This window comes from Bos mutus, chromosome 18, assembly GCF_027580195.1.
Source record: "Bos mutus isolate GX-2022 chromosome 18, NWIPB_WYAK_1.1, whole genome shotgun sequence".
Classification (NCBI taxonomy): domain Eukaryota; kingdom Metazoa; phylum Chordata; class Mammalia; order Artiodactyla; family Bovidae; genus Bos; species Bos mutus.
Genome location: NC_091634.1, coordinates 26625035 through 26650986, shown reverse-complemented (window position 1 = coordinate 26650986; position 25952 = coordinate 26625035). Strand labels below are relative to the sequence as shown.

The 25952-nt window shown below is 47.1% G+C and overlaps 1 protein-coding gene across 5 annotated transcripts in view; it reads left to right on the top strand.

Moving 5' to 3' along the window:
- Nucleotides 1-25952, top strand: part of CDH3 (cadherin 3) — a 117806-nt gene that overhangs the window by 90373 nt on the left and 1481 nt on the right. For all 5 annotated transcript variants that reach the window (XM_070388111.1, XM_070388110.1, XM_070388114.1 and 2 more), the window contains 13 exons: nt 8064-8146; nt 9783-9908; nt 10140-10295; nt 10381-10525; nt 11564-11739; nt 12343-12471; nt 13363-13548; nt 15160-15401; nt 15796-15941; nt 16722-16946; nt 20129-20335; nt 23207-23337; nt 23684-23830. In XM_070388111.1, the coding sequence (XP_070244212.1) occupies nt 8064-8146; nt 9783-9908; nt 10140-10295; nt 10381-10525; nt 11564-11739; nt 12343-12471; nt 13363-13548; nt 15160-15401; nt 15796-15941; nt 16722-16946; nt 20129-20335; nt 23207-23337; nt 23684-23830 (2099 nt within the window). The remainder of the gene's footprint in view (nt 1-8063; nt 8147-9782; nt 9909-10139; nt 10296-10380; nt 10526-11563; nt 11740-12342; nt 12472-13362; nt 13549-15159; nt 15402-15795; nt 15942-16721; nt 16947-20128; nt 20336-23206; nt 23338-23683; nt 23831-25952) is intronic.

Sequence of the window (25952 nt, the reverse complement as noted above, 5' to 3'; positions counted from 1 at the left end):
CTTACTTCACTAGCTGTTCGAAGGAAGGGGAGAAGGGGAATGAGTAATGATGAGACCTGGTTTCAGATCAATTTCATTTTGAAACCAGTGATACAAGCCAGCAGTGCCAGGAAGCATCTGGGAGGAAGTTGTAATGATCTGCCCCGGGGCTTATCGTTTACCAGCCTCTGTGTGACTCACGGCTTGTGGAGAAAACTGCTCATGTTTCTACAGGTGCCTCAGCAAGTTTCCCTGGGCGGGTCAGCTTGACTGTGAGAGCGCCATCTTCCACCTCTCCCAGTAAACCCTGGAGTACCCCCTACAGAACAATCCTCTCCAAGTGCGGACTGAGCCACCACCCTGTGACGCTCTTTGGTCCTGTGTGTTCCTTTCTCCTCTCGATGTTTCCGCCTTCGGGTAAAGCTACATGGCTGTAGCTAACCCCATGCCTGCTTTGAGAGATGGTTTCTCTATGGTGCAGAGAGAGGCCTAGACGTGGAGTCAGAAACCCTGGTTAGTTGTGAGCGACCTAAAGGTCCCTTTTATTGAGGGCTGACTCTGGTCCAGACATATTGCTCATTGCTGTGTGAACATTATGCCACTTATTTCTCCCAATAATCTTATGAGCTAGGTATTATTCCCATTTTCCAGATGAGAAAACAGCTTCTGTGTGTTCACATAATATTGGATGTGAACCACGTCTTTTGGCCTCTAAACCCCATATTATTTATTTATTAATTGGCTGCACTGGGTCTTCAGTGCTGCACTGACTTTCTCTGGTTGCGGTGCGCAGGCTTCTCATTGCGGTGGCTTCTCTTGCTGTGGAGCATAGCCTCTAGGTGTGTGGGCGTGGGCTTCAGTAGTTGTGGCACATGGGCCTAGTTGGCCTGAGGCATGTGGGATCTTCCTGGACCAGGGATTGAACCTGTGTACCCTGCATTGGCAGGCGGATTCTTAACCACTGGGCCACCGGGGAAGTCCCCAAATCCTATATTCTTTGTTACTCATCTGCCTCTGCCTCTCAGATTTGAAATCTGGTCCTGCAGCTTCCTGGTTGCGGGGCTTCATCTACTTCGCTCTCCTCTCTGAAACTGTTTCCTGAGACACTTCAACCCCAGGGCAATCTCTCGTTTCCTGAGTTGTCCGAATAGGATGGTAACAGCCACCTTGCGGGTTATTTTTTGAGGACTTGGATAGGAAAACACTTAGCTGGGTGTCTCGGGCAGAGTGGGTCTTTGAAACTTGTTCCTGCCTGCCTGACTCCTGCCCCTTGATTGTATTCTGCATCCTGCTGAACGTGGGTGAGAGCTGATGGGACCAGGCCTGCTGGTGCTGCTGAAATGTGCAGTCTGAGTGGGAGGCACGTACACCTGGAGAACATGACTATTGACGTCTCCTTGATTGTTGGGACTGTCCACTCTAAGAACAGATGGACAGCCCAGATAAAATGCTGCAAGTGTTTGGAGCCATAAAACCATGCGAATGTGCCAGCAAACAGGGTAGTGAAGTGTGCTGTACATTCCTGGGGGGCTGATTTTGTAGGCAGCAGGAAGAGGGTTTCTGGGTTTCTGGCAGCTCTTAGAGTTTGGGGAATTGAGGCATTTGAGTAATGGGAGTGTCAGTCCATTACCTCCCTGCTGGGTAGGAGGAGATCGGAGAGTTCATTGAGAGTCTCTTACTAAGTGAAAAAGCTGACAGGCTTATCTGGCCAGCCCCTCTGCTAGCTGAAGACCTTCCCTTAGGAAGTGAAAGTGTTAGTCGCTCAGTTGTGTCCAACTCTTTGTGACCTCATGGACTGTAGCCCGCCAGGCTCCTCCATCCATGGGATTTTCCAGGCAATAGTACTGGAGTGGGTTGCCATTTCCTTCTCCAGGGGATCTTCCTGACCCAGGGATCAAACCCAGGTCTCCCACATTGTAGACAGACACTTTACTGTCTGAGCCACCAGGGAAGTCCTTGTATAGGTGGTATCATAATACAGAGTTACTCTCTGGTTGATGGACATCTAGGTTGTCTAGACTTTAGCTATTACAATCAATGCATTATTGATTAGTTTGGTAGATAGAATAGCTGTGGAAAGGTGATTTTGGACAGGAGGCAGTATCCTGTAAGAACTTAAAGGTACTTGGAGAAACATATTTGTGTTCCCCAATGCATCTCTAGTATTTAGAATATTGGGCACTTAGGAAACACTCAACTTGTTCTTGAATGAATGTTGTGTTGAATAACTTGATTTTAGAATATGACCACCCTGGGTTCCAGTTATCCACCACCCCACCCACTGGTGAATTGTACCAACCAATTTTTTAAATTAATTTTTAATTGGAGGGTAATTGCTTTACAATATTGTGTTGGTTTATGTGACTCATTGGAAAAGACTCTGATGCTGGGAGGGATTGGGGGCAGGAGGAGAAGGGGATGACAGAGGATGAGACGGCTGGATGGCATCACTGACGCGATGGACGTGAGTCTGAGTGAACTCCGGGAGTTGGTGATGGACAGGGAGGCCTGGCGTGCTGCGATTCATGGGGTTGCAAAGAGTCGGACACAACTGATCGACTGATCTGATCTGATCTGATGCCATACATCAGCATGAATCAGCCATAGGTATACGTATGTCCCCTCTCTCTTAAACCTTCTTCCCACCTCTCTAATTCCACTCACTAGATGTACGATGTTGGTATGCCATCTCACCTCTGAACTCCCATTTTCTCTGGTGGTATAAGAGTTCATATAAAGTTCTGAGCTTTACACATTTGTGTTCTGTGGTTTTATCTTACTTGGTATTCAAGATGACCCTGTGAAGTCAGTCTAATTTTCATCTTCCAAATGAGAAAACCTGAATTCCTAATAAGTTAATTCAAATTCTGTATCAACGCACTGATGGTTCCAACTTCTGGAGTTTTGAGGAACCTTTGCATGTGTCCTTAACACTTCTTTAAGCCGCGCTGAATCACCTAGTGACTTGAAGTATTCCCTTTAAGCTTTTCTTCTTTTTACATCAAGGAGAAACTGTGTTTGGTGCTGCCATTCTTGAGTACATCCTTTAATAGCATACTTCTCTCCTTTCAAACCAAGGGAAGGTAGGCTTTAGGCTCAAAGCTTTAGCAAACAATTGATTCTGGGGGTCCAGAGAAGTCAAGTGCCTTTCCCAGGCTCACCCAGCAAGTTAAAGTCACTGCCTACACAAGAATAGGTCTTCATCTCCATTACTAACATTAACAGCAGACCCAGCCATAATGCCGGAGAAGGCAATGGCACCCCACTCCAGTACTCTTGCCTGGAAAATCCCGTGAATGGAGGAGCCTGGTGGCCTGCGGTCCATGGGGTCACTAAGAGTTGGACATGACTGAGCGACTTCAGTTTCACTTTTCACTTTCATGCATTGGAGAAGGAAATGGCAACCCACTCTACTGTTCTTGCCTGGAGAATCCCAGGGACTACGGAGCCTGGTTGGCTGCCATCTGTGGGGTCGCACAGAGTCGGACACAACTGAAGTGACTTAGCAGCAGCAGCAGCAGCCATAATGCATTTTCCTATTTTTCAGCTCTTTACATTTAGAACTCACAACTCTAAGAGATTTACTTTTATTATCCCCAAATCTAGTACTTTTCTCCAAATATCACATTGCTTCATTGGGCTTCTAAAAATCAATCTTTGCTATTTCAGTAGATGGAGAAGGACAACAGGTAATGGGGGCTGGGGAGGAGATGAGAAAACATACTCTCAGATGTATCAGAAAGATAATACAACCGTAGTGGTTAAAAAAAAAAAAACTCCATCTGGACAGGTCTAGGTACCACTTGTAGCTCTTCCATTTCCTAGCCGTGTAACTTTAGTGAATTCACTTAACCTCTCATTTTCCCTATTTAGAAAATGGGTGCTAAAATCTACTTCATAGGGTGTTTGGTGAAGATTAAGTGAGAAAGTATAAACATTTTAGCTATAAATAATAGTAATTCATGACAGGAGGGATTCCTGACTCTCGATGGATGCCTGTCGTATTCTAGGCAGCTAGGGCTGCCGTAACAAAGGAACAAGAACTGAGAGACTTAAACACAGAGATTTATTTTCTCACAACTCAAGAGGCTTGACGTCCTGTATCAGCACAGGCCAGCAGGGGTGGTTTGTGTTGAGGAATCTCTCCTTAGCTGGTAGATGGCGGCCTTCTCCGTGTGTCTGTACATAGTCTTCTCTCTGTAACTGTCTTGTTTGCAAATTTCCTCCTCTTCTTAAAGAACACTCATCATGCTGGATTAGTGCCCACCTTCATGACCTCATTTTAATCTAATCATCTCTTCAAAGGCCCTTTCTCCAAATATGGTCACATTCTGCAGTACTGGGGGTTAGGACTTCAACATATGAATTTGAGAGGGTGGGGACACAATCATGTTAGGAGAAAACTTGGACCTAGAGAAAAATAGATAGAGAAAAATAGGTAAAAATGCTGGTAACTCCAGCCATTGGAAAGCTTCATTTCCTTCCCGTGTTTTTTTTTTTTTTTTCCCTGTGCAGAATTACGTATACTATATGTGCAGTTTTACATTCTGCATACTATATCTTCATAGCATAAGAACTTCTCTAGATAATTTAAAAACTCTCACTATAGGGATTTTCCTCGTGGTCCAGTGGCTAAGACTTTGCACTCCCAATGCGGGGGGCCCTGGATTCAATCCATGGTCAGGGAACTAGATCCTGCATGCCACAACTAAGAGTTTGCATGCTGCAACTGAGGATCCTGCACGCCACAAGGAAGATCCCACATGCCACAACTTAGACTCAGCATAGTCAAATAAATAAATTTGGCAGGCTCCCCCATGGGGATCTCCCTGTGCTTGGGGCCCTTTGGAGCTGACTCAGGCCTAGATCTCTCTTTCCCCTCCTCTCGCTAGCTGAGCATGTTGTCACAGCCCAGGACTTCTCAGTGGGGATGTCGTCAAGGAGGCAGAGCTGGTTTCTAAGTAATCTCTTTCTCATGGGCACATCCCAGCTTTCCCATGAAGGAGCCTGCCTTGTGTATGAGGTCTGGGGCTCTGGGGTGCTGAAGTCAGATCTGTATGCTTTAAAGACCATTTTCCTCCCCCTTCCATTTACAACTCCTCTCCCTGAAAGATGGCCAATGTCTTAAGTTCTTTCACCCAGTTTTACCTGCTTTTGAACCTCATGTTGATGGAATCATATGTCTTTCTGTATCTGACTCTATCACTTAACCATGTTTGTGAGATTCATTCATGTTGTCATATGTCCTTCTAATTGATTTATTTCATCATGTGAATATTCCACCACATTTCTCTTCATTCTACCTTGATGGACATTGAAGCTGTTTCCAGTCTTTACCTATGATAAATAATGCTGCTCTCAATATTATTATACTTGTCTTTGAGCGAGTGGATCTTTGTTGTATCTATACCTCAAAGTACAATTACTGGGTCTTGGGGAGCATGTATATTTAGTTGCAGTAAATGCTCCCCAGCAGTTTTCCAAAGTGACTATCCCATCTTGCATTCCTACTTCAGATTGCTTCTTTTCTTTTTTATTGAGGTAAAAATATGCATAACATAAAATCGACCATTTTAACTCTTTTAACGTAAGCAATTCAGTGGCATTAAGTACATTTAAATTGTTGTGCAACTATCACTTCACCATAGTCTATCTCCAGAACTTTGTCATCATCCCAAACAGAAGCTCCATACCCATTAAACAATAACTGCCCATTCCCCCCACCAGCCCCATGTAACTTCTGTTCTACTTACTGTTAATTTGAGGATTCTAGGTACCTCATATAAGTGCAGTCACTTTTGTGCCTGGCAGGTAGTATAGTGGTAAAGAATCCGACTGCCAATCCAGGAGCTGTAGGAGGCTCAGGTTCGATCCCTGGGTTGGGAAGTTCCCTTGCAGTAGGATATGGCAACCCACTTCAGTATTCTCCCCTGGAGAATCCCATGGACAGAGGAGCCTGGCAGGCTACAATCCATGAGATCTCTGAGTCAGACACGACTGAGCATGCACGCACATGCATGACATTTTACTTGGCATAATGTTTTCAAGATTCATACAAGTTATAGCATGTGTCAGAACTTCATTCCTTATAAAAAATGTGTATTTATACATGTATGTATGTATATTCATTGTATGTTTAGACCACATTGTGTTTGTTTATTAGATCTTCATGGACACTTGTGTTGTTTCCATCTTTTGGCTATTGTAAATAGAAAATGAAAGAAAGTGAGGTTGCTCAGTCGTGTCCGACTCTTTGCGACCCTGTGGACTGTGGTCCACCAGGCTCCTCCATCCATGGGATTCTCCAGGCAAGAATACTGGAGTGGGTTGCCATTTCCTTCTCCAGGGGATTTTCCCGACCCAGGGATCGAACCTAGGTCTCCTGCATTGCAGGCAGACGCTTTACCCTGTGAGCCACCAGGGAAGTGAATAGGGATACTATGAAAATACATATATAAGTGTCTGTTTGAGTTCCTACTTTCAGCTCTTTAGGGTGTAAACCAAGAAGTAGAATTGCTGGATCATATGGTAATTTTATGTTTACTTTTTGAGCCACCAAACTTTTTCACAGTGGCTGCAGCATTTCATATTTCCAATGCAGAAGACTTCATCTGTCTTTATATCTTATTTACCTTTTTTTTGCCTCCCTAGTAGGTTTGAAGTGGTATCTCACTGTAATTTTGATTACTGGAGTGAGTAGCCTGTCCCTTCTCCAGGAGATCTTCCCATCCCAGGGATCGAACCCAGGTCTCCCACATTGCGGCGGATTCTTTACCAGCTGAGGCACAAGGGAAGCCCCAAAATACTGGAGTGGGTAGCTTATCCCTTCTGCAGCAGATCTTCCCGACCCAGGAATTGAACCAGGGTCTCCTGCATTGCAGGCAGATTCTTTACCAACTGAATTATGAGGGAAGCTCTTGTATTTCCCAAATGATAGAGGTATTGAGCATCTTTTCATGTGCTTACTGGCCAGTTGTATACCTTATTTGAAAAAATGTCTTTTCACCTCCTTTGTCTTTTTCTTTTTAGACTGGGTTATATATTTTTTGTTGTTCTTGAGATTAGAAATTCATTATATAGCAGAATATTATTTGGAATTCTATTTTTTATGTTATATTCTTATATATTGCTATGATGTTCACATTACTTGTGTAGTTTACAGTCTCTCATCTATTATTCTTTCTTTAGGGAAGGGTTTTTAAAACAATTATCATCATCATCTGAAACTAAAGGACAATTTTTCAAACTAGAACACTTGGGAGACCTCACCCTGACCTTTTCATGGCACAGTCCTCTCCCTGTGGGCCTTGTAGTGCTGCCACCTAGGAAACCGACGTAGTCCAACATAAGGGAACCCCTGAGTCAGAGCATGGTGCTGACAGGCCCAGAGGTACCCCCTGGCAGGTTTCCTAATTACATGCTTGTCCACAGGGAAGGGTGGATAAGAATACTGGCTGTGAATACTCTCTAGTATATGCCTTGGGGTCAGCCTTCTGAACCTCAATTGTCTCTTCTTTGAAAAGGGGCTAATGCCTACCTTGGTAGCATAGTTGTAAAGATGAAATGGACCCAGTCTCCAGCTTAGCGAATGGTAGTTATTAACTCAGACTGCTTATTTAAAGGGTGGCCAACCAGGGAGAATTCAGAAAGATCATGACAAGTTGAAACAGCCAAAGGTTATCAGAATGATCTCTGTGGGTGACTGCATAGCAGGGTGCATACGGCATGTAGGGAGACATGTAGCCTTCAGAAATGCGTCAACTCTTCTGCCTCCAGCTGTGACCCTGGCTCAGCTCTGGGTTTCGTGAGACTCCATGGGTCTCATGTTGCTGAATGTCTGTGGTCTTGGTTCTTTGTCCCACAAACCTTGAAGTGGTCCTCCTTCTCAAGACCAAACTTGGGAGCCCATCTGAAACTCATATTTGGTCACACAGCTGGTCAGATGAAGTAAGTCAAGTCTCCTTCTGCAGTGGCCTAGAACAGCCCTTGATCCAGTCAGGGGGCTGTTGTCAGGTCTTGGTTCTCATGGGGTAGCTTCCAGAAGCCCCCTCCTTCCTAATATTCTTTTCCTCCCTTCCCCACAGTGGTCTTCACAGACTGCCCTGGGCAAGAGTTGGCCCTGCTGACTGACGATGACTTGATTGTTCTGAACGATGAAACAGTCCAGGTAAAACACCGTGTGCACCTGCAGGACAGAAGGAAAACGTTCTCCATGCACACCCAGCTTGCTGCTGGCCAGGAGTCCGAGGCTGCCGTGGCTGTCGGGAGCCACATTACCCCTGCAGAGCACACAGGGTTAGCCGTCAGTTGCCCATAGCTCTGAGCGTGGGCAACCATCTAAGCAGGGCAGTGCTTGTTGCTGCCCAGTAGGGGATGCCAGAGTCAGGCCTGTGGGGCTGAGAGCTGCCCTGTGAGTAATGGTCCAGTGCTCTTCCTCCCTGGAATTCCCTGTCCCATCTCCCTTTTTGTCTTTCCCACATCCTGAGGGTAAACCACAAGTGAAGGCGATCCCAACATGGGACTGTCAATCCCAAGACCCTCTGGGAAGATAGGCTTCCCTGGTGGCTCAGCGGGTAAAGCATGTGCCTGCAATGCAGGAGACCTGGGTTCGATCCCTAGGTTGGGAAGATCCCCTGGAGAAGGAAATAGCAACCCACTCCAGTATTCTTGCCTGGAGAATCCCACGGACAGAGGAGCCATGGGGTCCCAGAGAGTTGGACACGACTGAATGACTTCACTTTCACTTTCTGGGAAGATGGACCTGAAGCTCTGGGCCACATTTCTTTGTTTCTTTTAATTCTTCGAACAGCTAATATATCCACATGGTTCCAAAATTTTAAATATTGAAGTTATAGAACATATAACCTCCCCTTGTGTCTCCTCATCTGCCTAATGCCTTCACCCCTCTAACAGAATACACAGGTTACCCTGTTACCAGTTTCTTTCCTTCTAGAATTGATTTATGTATTTGTTCTATATTTATATTAAATATATTTATGTATATTATATATGTAGATATAAAACAGACTTTTCCCTCCTCTCTTTTATGAAAAAATAACATTTACATGGCTTCACTTTCTTTTTTGCACTAAAATACATCAGTATGTGTATGTACAACTACGCCTCTTTGCTGTACAGCAGTAATTAAGGCAACATTGTAATTCAACTGTACTTCAATAAAAAAATACACTAAAAAAATACATTGGTAGAACTGAACATTGTAAATCAATTATAATCCAATATAAAATAAAATTTTTAAATATTTTATACAATAAATAAGTGAGCAAAAAAAAAAATCAATACAAGGCCTCTCACCTTCTCACCAGTAACCACCATTATTGGTTTCTCTAGTATCCCCCAAACTGTGTAAAGGCAGATATGAATATATGCCTTATTTCCCTACCCTTTTACACAAAAGATGGAACAATGCCTAGCACATATTAAGCCCTATATAAATGTTTGTTAAATAGAGCACTAAACTGTTAATATATTAATCTGTTCTGTACTGTGTTCTTTTTCATTTAAGTGTATATCAAAGATCTTTCCATATCAGCACAGAGAGACCTTCCTCATCCTCATTTTTCGAGCTGTATACGGTTTTCACTAGATGGATATATTACAGTGTATTTAATTGGGCCTTCTCTGTAAGTGAACACTTGGATTATTTCCAAGTTTTCTTCTGCAAAAAACCCATCTAGGCCTCTGGCCTCTCTCCTCATCCTGAGCTCCTATAGGTGAGAGGACGATAGGTGTGTTCCAGGTGTGTTTGCACACCTGGGTTAAGGCATCTTCTCTCCCTGCAGGAAAGGAAAGCACTGAAGATCTCCCCACCCGCACCTGTCTTACGAAGGCGCAAGAGAGAATGGGTGGTCCCGCCAATATCTGTGCCTGAGAATGGCAAGGGTCCTTTCCCCCAGAGGCTGAATCAGGTATGGCTGTGCCTTCCCCCCGGGAGGCTTGGTGGCTGCAGGGACCCTCATTCAAAGGCCTGAGTGTGAGGTTTCTTGCTGCTAAGCCCTGGGGCCTCCAGAAGGAAAGCCTCTGTGATGGGAGCAATTTCTGATCAGGCAATGCCTCTCCACCCCTCTCCATAGAGGGTTCTTTGCTACAATTGTGAGATCGTTATCATTTTGTCAGCTGCCATTTTCTTTTGCTTCCAGCTCAAATCTAATAAGGACAGAGGCACCAAGATTTTCTACAGCATCACGGGGCCTGGGGCAGACAGCCCACCAGAGGGTATCTTTGCTATAGAGAAGGAAACAGGCTGGTTGTTGCTGAATAAGCCACTGGACCGGGAGAAGATTGCCAAGTATGAGGCAAGTAACCTTTAGCATCCAGCAGGGCCCCAGAACCTGTTGGGGAGGGGAGTGCCAGACTGACCACAGATCTGTGCCCGCACAGCTCTTTGGCCATGCTGTATCAGAGAACGGCGCCTCTGTGGAAGATCCGATGAACATCTCCATCATTGTAACAGACCAGAATGACCACAAGCCCAAGTTCACCCAGGATGTCTTCAGAGGGAGCGTCTTGGAAGGGGTGCTACCTGGTAAGGAGACTGGGGAGGTGAGGAGCTATAGAGGTCTCCTGGGCCCAGATCTGGCCTTGGGTCAACTGGAACCGTCTGGAGGGCAACCAGACTCTTAAAGTCTGGAAGAGCCCTTCACATGCGATTTCCTAGGCTGTACATCGGATCACCTGGGATCCTCTTAAAAATCCATATTTCCCCACTCCATCCCAAAATCCCTGAATAAGAATGATCCTAGAGTAGGGACTTTCCTGATGGTCCAGCAGTTAAAACTCTGTGCTTTCAATATAGGAGGCGTGGGTTCAATCCCTGGTTGGGGAACTAAAATCCTGCATGCCATGTGTGCAGCTAAAAAAAAAGAAAAGAGAGAAAATTGATTGGGGCAAAAGACTAGAGAAATAGCTACACATTAATGACCTCACAGACAGGTGCTACTGGGGAGGACTCCTCTTCCTTTGAGTTGTAGAAAATTACAGAGAAATGTGAATTGGTGAGGCTGCAGTAGACATTTTTAAAAGAAAAACTACCTTCAGCAAGATGGAGCCTCTTCCCCCTGTATTCCAGAAGCCTAGACGTGGTCAGGCCAGGTTGAAATGGTGCTTTAAAGTGTGGGAGACCTAGGCTCCGTCTGTCTCATTGCTTTGCTATTTTGGCTTCGTTCCCAAGATCACCTCATGAATACTGCTGGAGCTCCAGCCATTACTTCTGGAAGGAGGGAACGGGTGGGAAGAATAAGCCCCTTAATTCAGAAAAATGCTTTCCCCGAAGGTATTTATCCCATTTGTCACAATTCAGTCTCATGGCCACAGCTACCTGCGGTGGGAAATGGCCTTGGTTCCTGATGGGCCTGTGCCCAACCTAGAGTGATTATGAGGATTATGTTTCTAAGGAAGTAGGGAGAATGGGAAGTGGGCAGCAACTAACAGTCTCTGATGAGAGGGGAAGGTGGGTCCAAACTGACGTGCAGGGTGGAACCTCTTAGGGTTCCAGAAGTGGGTGAGGCTGAAGTTGGCACTGGGAGGGCAGGGTGCTCACTCATCAGCCCTTCTTCCCCCCCAGGCACTTCCGTGATGCAGGTGACAGCCACGGATGAGGACGATGCCGTTAACACCTACAACGGTGTGGTTGCTTACTCCATCCACAGTCAAGAGCCAAAGGACCCGCATGACCTCATGTTCACAGTCCACCGGAGCACGGGTACCATCAGCGTCATCTCCAGTGGCCTGGACCGGGAAGTGAGTGGCCCTTCAGGAAGGGGCTGCCTGCCCAGGCCAGGCCCTGACACTCAGAGCAGAAGCCCCTGCCCCAGAGCCCAAGTCGGCCAGGAAGGGCTGCGGCCAGGTGCTGTATCGATGTCCCACAGCACCCTTGGACTGTTGGCGCTCTGCCAAGCCATCTCATTAAGGCTGAGGAGGCAGCTGTGAAACACAGACATTTGATATTTTCCGTAGGTTTTCTCATTTCCTCTTGGAATGGCTCACTTAGCATGCACATTGCCCAGATTTGTCCCACGTGTACCACAAAGCAGTTAGCTCCATAGGTACTAGAGTTCCCTAATTCATACTTTTGCCAAACTCCTGCTCAGAGCTCCCCTTCTGGATCCGCCCTGAGTCAGGAGGCAGTGCCCAGGCTTCACCCCACGACTGACTGGCCCAGGAGAACCGTTTGGATCCACAGTTCCCCTCTCCCTCCACCCTTGGCTCCTGGTCTTCCCTGCAGTGTGTGAGCAAGGGATCAGGTGAACACTGGAAAGGAAAAACATTCCCCTCCCTCCACGTACACTCAAGGCTGTGCCCTGCTCTCAGCGGCTTCCACTCCCGCTCTCCTTTTCTCCCCAGAGAGTCCCCGAGTACACACTGACCATCCATGCCACAGACATGGATGGGGACGGCTCCAGCACCACGGCTATGGCCATAGTGGAAATCCTCGATGCCAACGACAATGCTCCCGTGTTTGATCCCCAGAAGGTAACACCCTTTCCTCCATTCATTCTTTCCTTGTCAGATGATGAGGAGCTAAGTTTCTCCTTTCTGATGAAACTTCCAAAATCAGCCTGCATTGCTTCAAGTCCCAGCCCCAGCACTTGTAAGCTGTGTGACCTGAGGGGAAGCACCTAACCTCTCTGTGCCCTATTTCCTAGTCTGTGAAATGGAGACAGTGTTAATACTTGCTGCATTGTTCTGAGTTTTAAATGAAATAATCTATGTAGAGTTCTTAGCATAATCCCTGGTACCTAAGTGCTCAATATGAAAATCTTTGTTGATATGGAAATTCCTAACTTGACTCATACCTACATCTGCCCACCTACCCCCGGTGAATGCCTGTCACTTGACATGACAGAGGACTCAGTGCCAGTCAAGATGATACCCACCCGCTTCCATCGTTAGGTAACTTGGGCTGCTAAATACTGTTCAGGCCTGGTGAAATTTGTTCTGAATAGCTGATTTCCCCATCACGGCCATCTGTTCTAAATTTCCAAAAAAGTCCCTGGTCAGTGCCCCAGAGCAATCAGACACCTAGCCCTTCTTGCCACCTTCCTTGTGCCTTTCTGATCTCAGCTAGATACAGGTGACTACTCTCCCTGGGGGCTTGGGCACCCGGATGGCTGAGATTCTGGGAGCATCAGGCTGTGGGATGTAGGGAAAGCAGGCCCAGGGTCACTGTGGTGTGTCTGTCCTAGCAAGCTGTGAAGTTGACTCCTGGGGCATTCTGCATCTGTGCATGTCCCAGAAAGGGTGAGCAGCATGGGGCTCCCCTGGAGTTGGGTGGAGGACTCACAGCGGGTGAAGAGAGGAGGGCCACCTCTCGGAGGAGTCAGCTTCTCTGCTCTGACAGTGTTGTGTTTTCCATGTTGACAGTATGAGGCCCGTGTGCCTGAGAACACAGTGAGCCACGAGGTGCAGAGGCTGACAGTGACTGATCTGGATGCCCCTAACTCACCAGCATGGCGTGCCACCTACCGCATCGTGGGAGGTGACAACGGGGACCATTTTACCATCACTACTGACCCCGAGAGCAACCAGGGTATCCTGACCACCCAGAAGGTGAGTTGGTTTGGGCTTTGTACAAGGGCCACACCTGGGGCGGGGAGGTCTCTAGTCTCCAGGACTAGGGGTACCACTTGCCTGGGACACATACCTGGGACCACTCACAGGGAGTGCACCAGGCCCGTGGCTTGCAACACTCTCCCATCCCTCTTATGTGGGGGAATTCCTTTGTTTAAATCTTCCCCAGAGACCCAGTTCATAAAACAGAGTCACTGATCCAATTGAGGCCAGTCAGTGGGGCCCATCCTCCCAGTGTGTCTAGTGGCTGCTCCTAATTGGTCTTACACAGAAGGTCTGTTTTATTGGAATCCTTGCTATTTTGCCTTCAATCCATAGTTCACATCTTAGTGTTTGGATAGTAAAATGTTTTACTTTAAAAGTTTTAAATTACTTTAACTGTTTTGAATTACATCTAGGCATACCCTTGCCTCTTGAAAAATCTTGAGTAAAATTGATGCTTCAAGAAAATCAGACTAATCTTTCTTGATGTCTTTTACGTCTTGGTTTATTATAAAGAATGGCCCAGTTTGAGAAAGAAAGTGAAAGTGAAGTCACTTAGTCATGTCCGACTCTTTGCGACCCTGTGGACTGTAGTCTACCAGGCTCCTCCGTCCATGGAATTTTCCAGGCAAGAGTACTGGAGTGGGTTGCCATTTTCTTCTCCAGGGGATTTTCCCGATCCAGGGATCGAACCTGGGTCTCCAGCATTGCAGGCAGACACTTTACCATCTGAGCCACAATACTTTAAAAGCTGTCCCCTCCTTGTAACCAAAGTTTTGTAATGCCCCTTTCACATTGTAAAATGAATTTTGTTTATAACTTCTCTATAATAACTTATGTAATTTCTAGAAAAATGGAATGCCCTAATTAAAATAAAGGAGGATTTTCAGGAAAAGTTACTGATAATAAACTGCTTCCCTGTGTATACCTTTGGGCACAACTATACTAGAAAACATGATGAAGTGGTCAGTTTCTTGCATCTGTTTGTGGAATTAGCCAAGTGTAGTAGATACTGTATGTCGCTGAAGTGAGTCATACCACAAGTGATACTGATGTTTTTCCAGAACCTCAAATAAACAACTTGAGGAGCTCCCCTCAGAAGTTGCATTCCTAGGAAATTTAGTATAAATTAAAACCACACCAAAAACTTGATTTGTATGGAAAACACATTCTAGACTGTAACTATAAACAGAGCTTCATGCCCAGGAATACATGAATGTCCGGGGGATATTGGCAAGTCCCATGGGACCTGAGATAGTTCTTTGTGTCCCTGCCCCCACCAGTGGCATTCCCTGTCATTAGGACACCTAGAAATGCCCCCTCCAAGTTCCGACGACAACCACTATGGAGGTCATCACCCCATTGAGAACCAGTTCTAGGCTTCGGGCTTACTAGTCTAGTTGCCTTTGGGGTGATGGTCTGAGAAGGCCCCACTGGGTATCCACTCCAGAAATGCAGGAGGAAACCAGGAGGCTCTATGGGGCAGGGCAGAGGCAGCATTGTTGCTGGTGGGAGCCCCAGCCCCTCGTGATGGGCCCTCTCTTCCAGACATCACAGCACGGCATGGGGCCTCCTCACAAAATGATCCTCCTTCCTATTCTCTCCCAGGGCTTGGATTTTGAGGCCAAAACCCAGCACACCCTGTACGTCGAAGTGATCAACGAGGTTCCCTTTGTGGTGAAACTCCCGACCTCCACAGCCACCGTAGTGGTCCTCGTGGAGGATGTGAATGAGCCACCCGTGTTTGTCCCCCCCTCCAAAGTCATCGAAATCCAGGAGGGCATCTCCACTGGGGAGCCTATTTGTGCCTACACTGCACGGGACCCAGACAAGGGGAGTCAGAAGATCAGGTACGCAGGGGTTCGGCTCGTGTTCAGCCAAAGATACGGGTACGTTGGATGGGTTGTTTATTATATGCATCAGTATTTGTTCTAATTGCCATAAAGACTGTTAAATATTTTGACTACCACCCCTGCACAGGGCCTTCCCTTCCTACCCTCCGTACAGAGGAAGTTAAGTCCAGGGGACAGGTGTTCCCCAATCCCTCTCACATGTCCCTGCTGGCCCCCTCCCACCTTCTGCTCAGGAACCCAATTGGGGGTGAGATGCGTTTTCCATGTGATCCTGTCTATGAGCCCCAAGTCCCATGAAACCCTCTGCTAGTTGACATGAGGAGACTTTGAATGATGACACTAGAACTCTTAAGTATCCTGGGTGTGATTCTTTGCAACTTTTCTGCTCCAGTTACCACATCCTGAGAGACCCAGCAGGGTGGCTAGCGATGGACCCAGACAGTGGACAAGTCACTGCCGCAGGGGTCTTGGACCGTGAGGATGAGCAGTTTGTGAGAAACAACATCTACGAAGTCATGGTCTTGGCCACAGATGATGGTGAGAGCTCCCTCCAGCCCCTCTATGTGGGCCCCTTTGGAGCCCAGGACACAGCAGATCCCCTCTGCAGGCTGAGTGTGATGTGGGGAAGGGAGTGTCAGCAATCCTATCTGAGAGGTCAAAGTGGTCTCTCGGAGGAGACTTAGAGTGGTCAGTCCTAGAGTTGGCCGGTTCCAGTTTCCTTAAGACCCAGGAGTTAGGAGGTATCCTAAAGACACTTTTCAGCCTGTTTGTGCTTTACTGAGCCTTGAATTGGCCTGTTGGTTTCCCCTTGTGATTGATTAAAAGGGGCTGCCTTACAAGTGTTACGATTGATGAGTGATGTCATGCCACGACATGGTTGGGGATATTGATGTAATAACATCTCTATTTGACACATACTGAACCAAGACCTGGAGGCAGGCGAGAGGTTACTGTAGGGCTGGGAAGTGAAACTTCTCTGAAGCTGGTCAGCAAACACATCAGCCCTGAGGTGGCCAATCTTTTTCTCTTGGTGATAGATTGGTAGTGGCTGTCTGGATGAAGTCTCTGTGCTGTGATCAGTTAGTAATGTCTGCTGTGGACACAAAATGAGAATGATGGCATGTTTGCCATGCATTTGCCATCACTGGTTTGATTTATAATGAAGCAAGGGCAGGGAAACTCTTGAAAGGTTACAGTTGGACAGTAAACAGGACCCTTCTGAGGTTTATTGGATAAGTCCTAGGGGAGCTTAATATGGATTCATCAACCCAGCCAAAGGCAGATGCTGAAAAGGGATCATATGTGTGATTTGAACAGGGAGCCCTCCCACCACTGGCACAGGGACCCTCCTGCTAACACTGATGGACATCAATGACCACGGTCCGGTCCCCGAGCCCCGTCAGATCACCATCTGCAACCAAAGCCCTGTGCCCCAGGTGCTAAACATCACAGACAAGGACTTGTCCCCCCACACTGCCCCTTTCCAGGCCCAACTCACACACGACTCGGACGTCTATTGGACAGCAGAAGTCAACGAGAAAGGTAACTGAGTGGTGGTGGCAAATGGGTCCTCTCTTCCCTACCAAGATCCAGCATCTACCTTCCTGCTCCATCTTGTGGGTCACCGAGTTACCGGTCTCCTCAAGAATGTCAGTCAGGGGAATTCCCTGGCAGTCCAGTGGTTGGGACACCTGGCTTCCACTGCAGGGAGCACAGGTTTGATGCCTGGTCAAGGAACAAGATCCTGCAAGCCGCACAGCCAATAACACACAAAGACGATGTCAGTCAAATGCTGCTTATTAACTTAGTCTAAACCTTTGGGAATCCACAGGAATCCTTAAAGACCATTCTAGCCCAACCACTTTCCTATACAGTTGGAAGCACTGAGGCCCAGAGAGAGATGGGACATGCCTTTCTCACTATGACATAATGAGAGAGTCAGGAACCCAGCACAGTAATAACAACTAACATGCCTGAGCATGCTTGCTATGTGCTATGTGCACTTCAGACACTTCACACAGATTCAGCTACTGAATCCTCACAACAACCCTGTAAAGCAGGTACTGTTAATCATACATATACATGTATGTGCACCCATTTGACAGATAGGGAAACCAAGGCTTACAGAAACTTAAATATCCTGTCAGGGGCATTATGGATAGAAAATAATGGCCCCATGATTGGGATGCAGGAAGTCTGCTCTACCAGGATCCTCTGCTGCCTACCATTTATCCACCCCTGGCCATTTGCAAGATGATTTTTATACTTATTTTAAATTTCTACCATCCTCTGTGATCAGTATTTTTATCCCTATTTACAGATGAGAATCAGGCTCAGAAAGGTTAAATGGCATGTCCAAAGGCACAGTGTGGGTAAACAGTGGAAAAGAAGGAGAAGACAAGGTCCCTGGCCCTCATGCCCCTGCTCCCAACCACCTCCCTGTCCTTTCTCTTTCCCACCCCATAACGCTCCTCAGCCTTCAGTGGTTTTTCAGTTGTCACAGGACTGAAGAGGAGACTTACTGGCATCAAATGGGCAAGGACTCAGGTGCGTAAAAACAGTGCATCCATGCCCAAGTGCCAATAAGGCCCCTGGAGAAGCTCACCCTGGTTTAAAATGCCTCCCTCTTCCTCTTGGTGCTAGGGTCCCCCAAGAGGGGAATGGGGAACCAGTACATTCAGGTTCTTCCCTGAAGTAACCAAATGCCTGGTGTCTACTGCTGCTGCTGAGCCTGTCCAGAAAGGACTGAGGAGACCTGCCTCAGACACACACATTGTCCCGTTTTTATGATTCCTCTGATTTGGGGGTATATACTCAGCACCTTTCCTCGAGGAAGCCCAAGTTGGTTTCCTATTACCTCCCTGTGGCCTGAAAGCCGTTTTCCCCTCCCTGACTGGTTTACGGAGCATAGCCTCTGAAGTCAGAACACCTTGGTTCAAGATCCAGCCCCTCCATTCACCAGCTTGTGGGCAAGTTACTGAACCTTACTGTTGAGCAGTTTTCCCCACCTGGAGGATGGTGCCAGTAATTGTACCTCTGTACAGTCACTGTGAAGACTGAGTACACGATAGGCACCTACCTCTTCTGGTGCATCAGTGCTCAGTCGATGCCAGTGCCGTCTTCACCAACAGGCACAATCTGGCTCTGCCAAGAGTGAGCGTTACCTCAAAGCCCAGTGGTACCAACGCCTGACACTACCATTGGTTCTTGGTTTTGACTTAGTCGTTTTATCTGTCTGTATTCTATTGTGAGAGGAATTAATCCCAACTCTACACCCGTGTGAACTGGGCTCGTTACTTGACCTCCCTAAGCTTCAGTGTCTGTATTTGTAAAACGAGGGGTAACAGAACCTTTCTCTTAAAGTTGAGGTGAAGATCAGAGTCGGGCTTGGCACGTAATAAGTGTCAGTTGAGTCCCCACTGCCACCACCAGCACCATCATCAGCTGAGAAGTCAGCTCTCCAGCCTGGGAGCAGGAAGGCAGGAGAGATGTTCTGGTGAAATGCCCCACGTTGGCCTCTCCACTCGGTGGACCAGACATCCAGCGTGCAGAACTCTCTCTGTCTGCCACTGCTGAGTGGGAACAGGGTGAATTCTCCCTCTGGCCTTTCAGCTAAGAGGGGCCCAGTGAGTGTGCAGAGCCTGTGAACTGAAAGTGGCTTGAGGTCAGTGCTGAAATAGGCCAGCAAGCCTGAGGACAGGTGGGCTGGAAACGCGGGGTTGTTTTTGAATGTCCCAACGATGCGTGGGGTTGGGGGGGCACTGTTAGCATTTAGTGGTGAGGACTTGAGTGCTCAGGAAAGTTCCTTGTGATGAAGAATAGTTCCACCCAAGCTAATAGCACCCCCCCTTGAGAAACTTGGGTCTAAACCGAAGGCCTTTCTGCAGAGAGGCCTCTGACCTTATATTTCTCACCCACAAACATAGCCCCCATCCCCACTCCATGATGGCCAAGCAGCCTCCCCAGAGTGGCTCCCATCGTGCAGGCTGCTCCAAAGCTTGGCTTCGGCTCTGTGGCTGCCTGCTGCCTGCCCCAGGCCTTCAAAAGCCAGTTAGCACGGTGCCCAGCACAGCCTCACTGCCGGCACCTCTGAGCTTGTGTGCAGTCACTAATGCTCTGATCTGCTCCTGGCATCAGTTACATCGCCAGGTCATATGCATTTGGATTTCTTAATAACTGATGCTCACTCAGAAATACCAAGTTTCAGATATATTGAAGTTCTGTCATAGAGTTGAGGTATAAACATTATATATACAATTGAAAGAGCAAAATGCTGCCATAACAAATGGTAGTAAACTTTCAGGTAGAAAAACAGGTGGCCAGTTAATATAAATATTAAAAGATTGTGCTAGCTGTCTCTCAGGAAGAACTTTGTTTCTTTGCTTGTTTGTTTTGAAGCAAAGAATAATCTGGCAGCTAGTGATGCTCAGAAATTATTGGCCCTGCATGCCATGAATTTTTTAAAATGTCATATTTAGAAATACTGTGATTATTGATTTTTTTAAATAGAATGATGACTTTATTCTTCTATCCAAATAATCCTTCCCTCAGTGGAGGATTTGGCTTGGACCAAGTATCCGTTTGTAACACTCGGCGTAAGTTTGCTTTGACGACATTGCTCCCTGTGGCCCAGATGCAGTTTGCCTCCTCAAACCTCCATCGTGGTGTGCTTGGCTCCCACCATTCGTGGCCTCCCGAGGTGAATAATTATCTGTCTGCTCCAGGAGATGCAGTAGCCTTGTCCCTGAAGAAGTTCCTAAAGCAAGGCGAATACGATGTGCACCTTTCCCTATCTGACCACGGCAACAAGGAGCAGCTGACAGTGATCAGAGCCACCGTGTGTGACTGCCACGGCAACATGGTGACCTGCCGGGACCCCTGGACGTGGGGTTTCCTCCTCCCCATCCTGGGTGCTGCCCTGGCTCTGCTGCGTGAGTGCTGGCACCCTCTCCCTCTGAGGTTGGGGTAGTTAGAAACTTGAGTCCACCCCAAACGTAGAGACTCAAGCCACCGACATTGCCCATCTGTTCCTTGTCCTCTTAATTCTGGAAATGTCATTTAGTCCATAGATGTTTATGGGGCCTCTGGGAGGTGCCAGGCTTTGGGGATACAGTGGGGAGCAGACTTGGCCCTGCTGTTACATCGTCTGGTGGCTACAGTGGTGGTTCTGAAGGTGTAGTCTCCAGACCAAGAGCATCAGCATCACCAGGAATTGGTTAGGCCAACTCCCTGGCCCACACCTGACCTACCAAGTCAGAAGCTTAGGGGTAAGACCTGGTAATCTGTGTTTTTACAAGCCTTTCAGTGGATTCTAATGCATGTTTCAGCTTGAGAGACACTGGTCTAGTGAGCAGAAGTGTTTAGTTAGAAACTAATTTCTTTGCTGTCATGGTAGAACCTATCACATTTACTTTTTTCACTCTGAATTGTCCTTACACAAAAAACACCCATTCAGTCACGCATGAATGCAATAAGCACAAGCTTTAATCATCGTACTTGCACTGAGCACTGTGTTAGGTGCTGAGAGTGAAACATTTATGAGACAGGGTGCTCAGGGCTGGTGTACTGGGATGACCCTGAGGGATGGGATGGGGAGGGAGGTGGAAGGGGGGTTCAGGATGGGGAACACATGTACACCCATGGCTGATTCATATGAATGTATGGCAAAAACTACCACAATATTATAAAGTAATTAGCCTCCAATTAATTAAAAAAAAAAACAAAAAACAGACCAGCCCCTGCCTTCATGGAGCTTACTTTGCAGTGCAGAGAGCAGATAGCAAATAAGCCAGCAGAGAAATGGGTGTTGCTATGGATTAAAAAAGAAAGTGAGAGGAGGAGATCTGGCATTTTATGTAGGATCAGCAAGAACAGGCTTACTGAGAAGGGGGCATTTGAGTAAAGACCTGAATGAGTTGAGGAAGCAGATCATGCAGATATCCAGGGAACAGCCAGTACAAAGGTCCTGAGGTGGCTCTGTGCTTTGTGTAGAAACAGCAATGACTGTTGTGGAAAAAGCAAGAGGGAGAAGAGAGGTGATGGCTGTGGCGGAGCATTGCATTGGGCATTGTGGGTTATTGTCAGGACTCTGGGTGAAATGGGAAGTCATCAGGTTTGGAGCAGAGGAGCAATGTGATCTGACTTGATCACATAGGATCACATAGGATCACATAGGATTCCTATGATCACATAGGATCACATAGGATTCCTCCTGAACAGACTGTAGAGGGCCGCTACTACCATAATTTGGGGGTGAGGGGGGAGTTGTGGCTCCGATCCAGGGTGGCATTAGAGGTGGTGAGAGCTGGTCATATTTCAAGGTAGAATCAATTAAGATTCAGAGGAGAAAAAGAGCCATCTATGACTTCAAGGCCTGAACAAGTAGAAACACGGAGTTTCCATTAACCAGTTTGGGAAGGACCATGGGAAAAGTCCAAATGGAGGTAACAGTAGGCAGCCGAACACAGGCTTTGGGTGCAGGTAGGCAGTCCAGGTTGCCTCCTGCCTTTCCCTAAGCCAATGGGGAGGAAAGGGGAGGGAAAGGCCATAGTCTGACCCACACAGGGTGTGCATCCTGAGAACCCAGGGACTCCCAAAGATGGCTCCATCAGTTTTGTCTGGCTAGAGAGGACAATGGTTCCCTCAGCAGGCTCAGCAGAAAAAGGGGGATAAAGCTGAGCAATGGCTGTATCCTCCCCCATTAAACAGCCACAGAGAGGGCCAGAACTGCCCTCCTCATGTGGAATTAACTGGGGGTAGTCACAACAGTTAGGGGCAGCAGCTGGGCACTAATAAGCCAGTCCCCATTGTGTCCAAATAGACCTCCAGCCTTTTAGATCATATCACTGAAACCCAGTCTCTATCTTAAAATTCCAAAATAGTGTTTGCACCTAAATTCAGATTACTGTACCACATCAAAGTTGCATTGTCTTGTTTTGAACTTAAAGTCTCTGGCTATTATGGGATACCTCGTGACTGAAAAAGTCATATTGAAAAGTAACATCTGGAAATTCTCTGGCAGTCCAGTGGTCAGGACTGGGTGCATTTACTGCCGTGGGCCCAGGTTCAATCCCTGGTCAAGGAACTAAGATCCAGGAAGCCAGGGGCCCCCAAACTCCAGGGTCAAATGCCTGATGATCTGATGAGGTGCAGCTGATCATAATAATAGAAATAAAGTGCACAATAAAAGTAGTGCACTTGAAGCATCCTGAAACCATTCCCCACCTCCATCTGTGGAAGATTTGTCTTCCACAAAGAAGAAAGTAGCGGTAAAACTGGTGCCAAAAAAGGTTGGGGACTGCCGCCATAAGCCATATGGTACAGCCAAAAACAAACAAACAAACAAACATGTACTGGGAGATCCCCATCCCACAAAGGAGGATTTCCATAAGGACCAGTACATCAATATGGGAAGACTAACAGTAAAATGATAGAGAATTACAGGTAGGGGAATGAAGTCAGAATACCAGTAGGAGGAAGTGAGAGCAGGAAGGTGAGAGCCATGTGTATGCATGGAGAGTGTTCCAGGTGAGAAAAGAGCCAGGATGAAGGTTCTGAAGTGGGAGACTGCTGGGTATATTCGAGGAGCCCTGAGGAGGCCAATGTTTCTAGACCTGGGCAGAGAGGGAGGGTTGGAAACGGGTCAGGGCCAGTCCTGTAGCCTTGATGAGGAGGTGAGGGTTTTCCTAGGTGCACAGGGCCACTGAAGTGTGTAAAGCTCTGGCTACTGAGTGGAGGGATCAAAAATTACATGGGACTTCAAGAGCTTGGGGGTGAATATTCACACTCCCCAACTCTTGCAGTCCTTCTGCTGGTGCTCCTGTTCTTGGTGAGAAAGAAACGGAAGATCAAGGAGCCCCTTCTCCTCCCAGAAGATGACACCCGTGACAACGTCTTCTACTACGGCGAAGAGGGGGGTGGCGAGGAGGACCAGGTAGGGCATGGGGGGCGGTGCCCCCATGGCCCCTGGCAGGGATGGTTGGGTCAACCAACTGACCATGTTAGCTGTGTCGCCCAGACCCTGGCCTGAAGTGTCAGTCTTCTGAGAGGGTGCCTCGTCCACTGCTCCAGTCTCTGACCCCAGCCAGCCCAACCTTGAGCCTGTGCTTAATCTGAGAGGAGGGGGTGTGGAATCTAGGGCTTTCAGAGATCTCTGACATTGTCTTCTAAGACCTACTCTTGAACCAAAACATCCAAGCGGCACAGAAGTGGGATGAGATGTAAATGGGGGGAGTGGGAGGGTTCTTCTCCATCCCATGTTCTCCTTCACTTTCCTGAAGGACTATGACATCACCCAGCTCCACCGGGGTCTGGAGGCCCGGCCTGAGGTGGTTCTCCGCAACGATGTGGCACCATCCTTCATCCCCACACCCATGTACCGTCCTCGGCCAGCCAACCCAGATGAAATTGGCAACTTCATCATTGAGGTGAGGCATGGGGGCCCAGCCTAGGGCAGTCCTTCGTTCAAGCACCAGCAGCTTGAGAGAAAGAGCACAGGCTTGGAGTCTTGGCTGTGGGTTCAAATCCTGGGTCTGTCACCAACAAGCTAGCTGTGTGACCTCTGGCATATATAGCAACTTCTGGGCCTCCTGTTTCCTCCTCCATTAAACCCAAAGTTTTGAAGTGGTTAAAGAATAGGTCAGGAATTCTTTCTTTTCTTTTAATTTGTTGATGTTTATCATCTTCCCTGGTGGCTCACATGGTAAAGAATCTGCTTGCATTGCTAGAGACCTGAGTTCGATTCCTGGAGTGGGAAGATCCTCTGGTGGAGGAAATGGCAACCCACTCCAGTATTCTTGCCTGGAGGATTCCATGAACAGAGGAACCTAGCGGGCTACAGTCCATGGAGTCACAAAGAGTCAGACATGACTGAGTGACTAACACTTTCACTTTCATTTATCATTGAACAAAAGTAAGAGAGGACTGGGTCTGGCACAGATGAACAATTTGATCAATAAAAACCAATGAGGAAGAGCAGGCTCTGTTGCAGTCTAGATGAATTCGGAGTCAAGGCTCTTGACTTTTCCAGGTGATCTCTGGTTTGACAGGATTTTTGATTAGGAATTATTTCTTTATTCAACACATATAGTGGTTGTTAGGAGAAAACTCGGGAGCCAGACTCCCTGGGTTTGAATTTGTAAAGATCTCAGGTGATTGCATCGTGGAGCAAAGTTGGGGGCCTCTGGGATAGGTTGGTTTAAGGACTGGATGAGTAAGGACCGAGCAGTGCTGGCTCAGGGAATCTCTTGGGGAACTTCAAACACTGAAGCCTCTGACTACCCCCCAACCCCACCCACCCCACCCACTGGACTGTGATTTAATTGATCTGCATGTGGGCTAGACTTCAGAATATTTTTTTTAAAGATTCCCAGGTAATTCCCCTTGGCTATCTGTTTTACATATGGTAATGTAAGTTTCCTTGTTACTCTCTCCGGAAACCGGGCTCTGTATCAACCTAGAGGGGTGGGATGGGATGGGGAGGGAGATGGGAGGGAGGGGATATATGTATACCTATGGCTGATTCATGTTGAGCTTTGACAGAAAACAACAAAATTCTGTAAAGCAATTATCCTTCAATTAAAAAATAAATTAATTAATTAAAAGATTCCGCAGTAATTTAAGTTTGGGAACCACTGGCCTGGCACCTATCCTGTATTAATTAGGTAATGACAGCTCTTGCTGCTAAGTGTCCCCCATATTCTCAATTCTGGGCACATACTTGATTTATCTAAGGAATTTTAAAAATATCAGTGACTTGGACCCAGATATTCTTTTTTTTTTTTTTTTTAGGCTCTGATTTTTTTTTTTTTTTTTTGGCCATGCTCCACAGCATGCAGGATCTTAGTTCCCCAACCAGGGATGGAACCTGTGCACCCTGAAGTGGAATCGCAGAGTCCTAGCCACTGGATCACCAGGGAATTCATAAGCTCTGATGTTTCTTTAGTTCCCCAAGAAATAAAAGATACAGGATATATATATATATATATATATATAAAAATAAAATGTACATAGGAGATAATGATGTGAGGCTAGCATAGGCTGGTACCATGAAAGTAGTCAGTAAAAGGAGGTTTTTAATAAGAGGGAGGGAAGGAGGAGGGAGCAGAAGAGGAAGAAGGGAAGGATGGATGGATTTGGGAGGTTGGAGAAAGCAGCAGTAGGCACAGGGCTCAGTGGGTGGTCAGGATACCTTACTTTGGCCTGAACCCTGCTTACCTTGCTTTCTCGAACTAGCGAGACTCCGTTCTTTAGCGTTAAGCACATTTGAGAATCCTGTACAGAAACAAAGGCGTCTGGGGAATGTTGCTCAGGGCATCTTTGCCTTGGAGCCAAAGGCCAGGAGATCTTCTCTCCAGTTGAGTGAAGACAGTTTTCAGAATATTTGTGTTGGGTAGTTTGCAAATAACTGTCTCGTTTAATGCCTCGCCATGTCAGCTCTGCAAAGGAGGAATTCTGTTATGGTCCCCTGTAACTCTAATATGCACTTTTATATTTATATACATTCATTTCTTCCTCTGAAACTATATGAAGTCTCCCCATTTTTGAGAT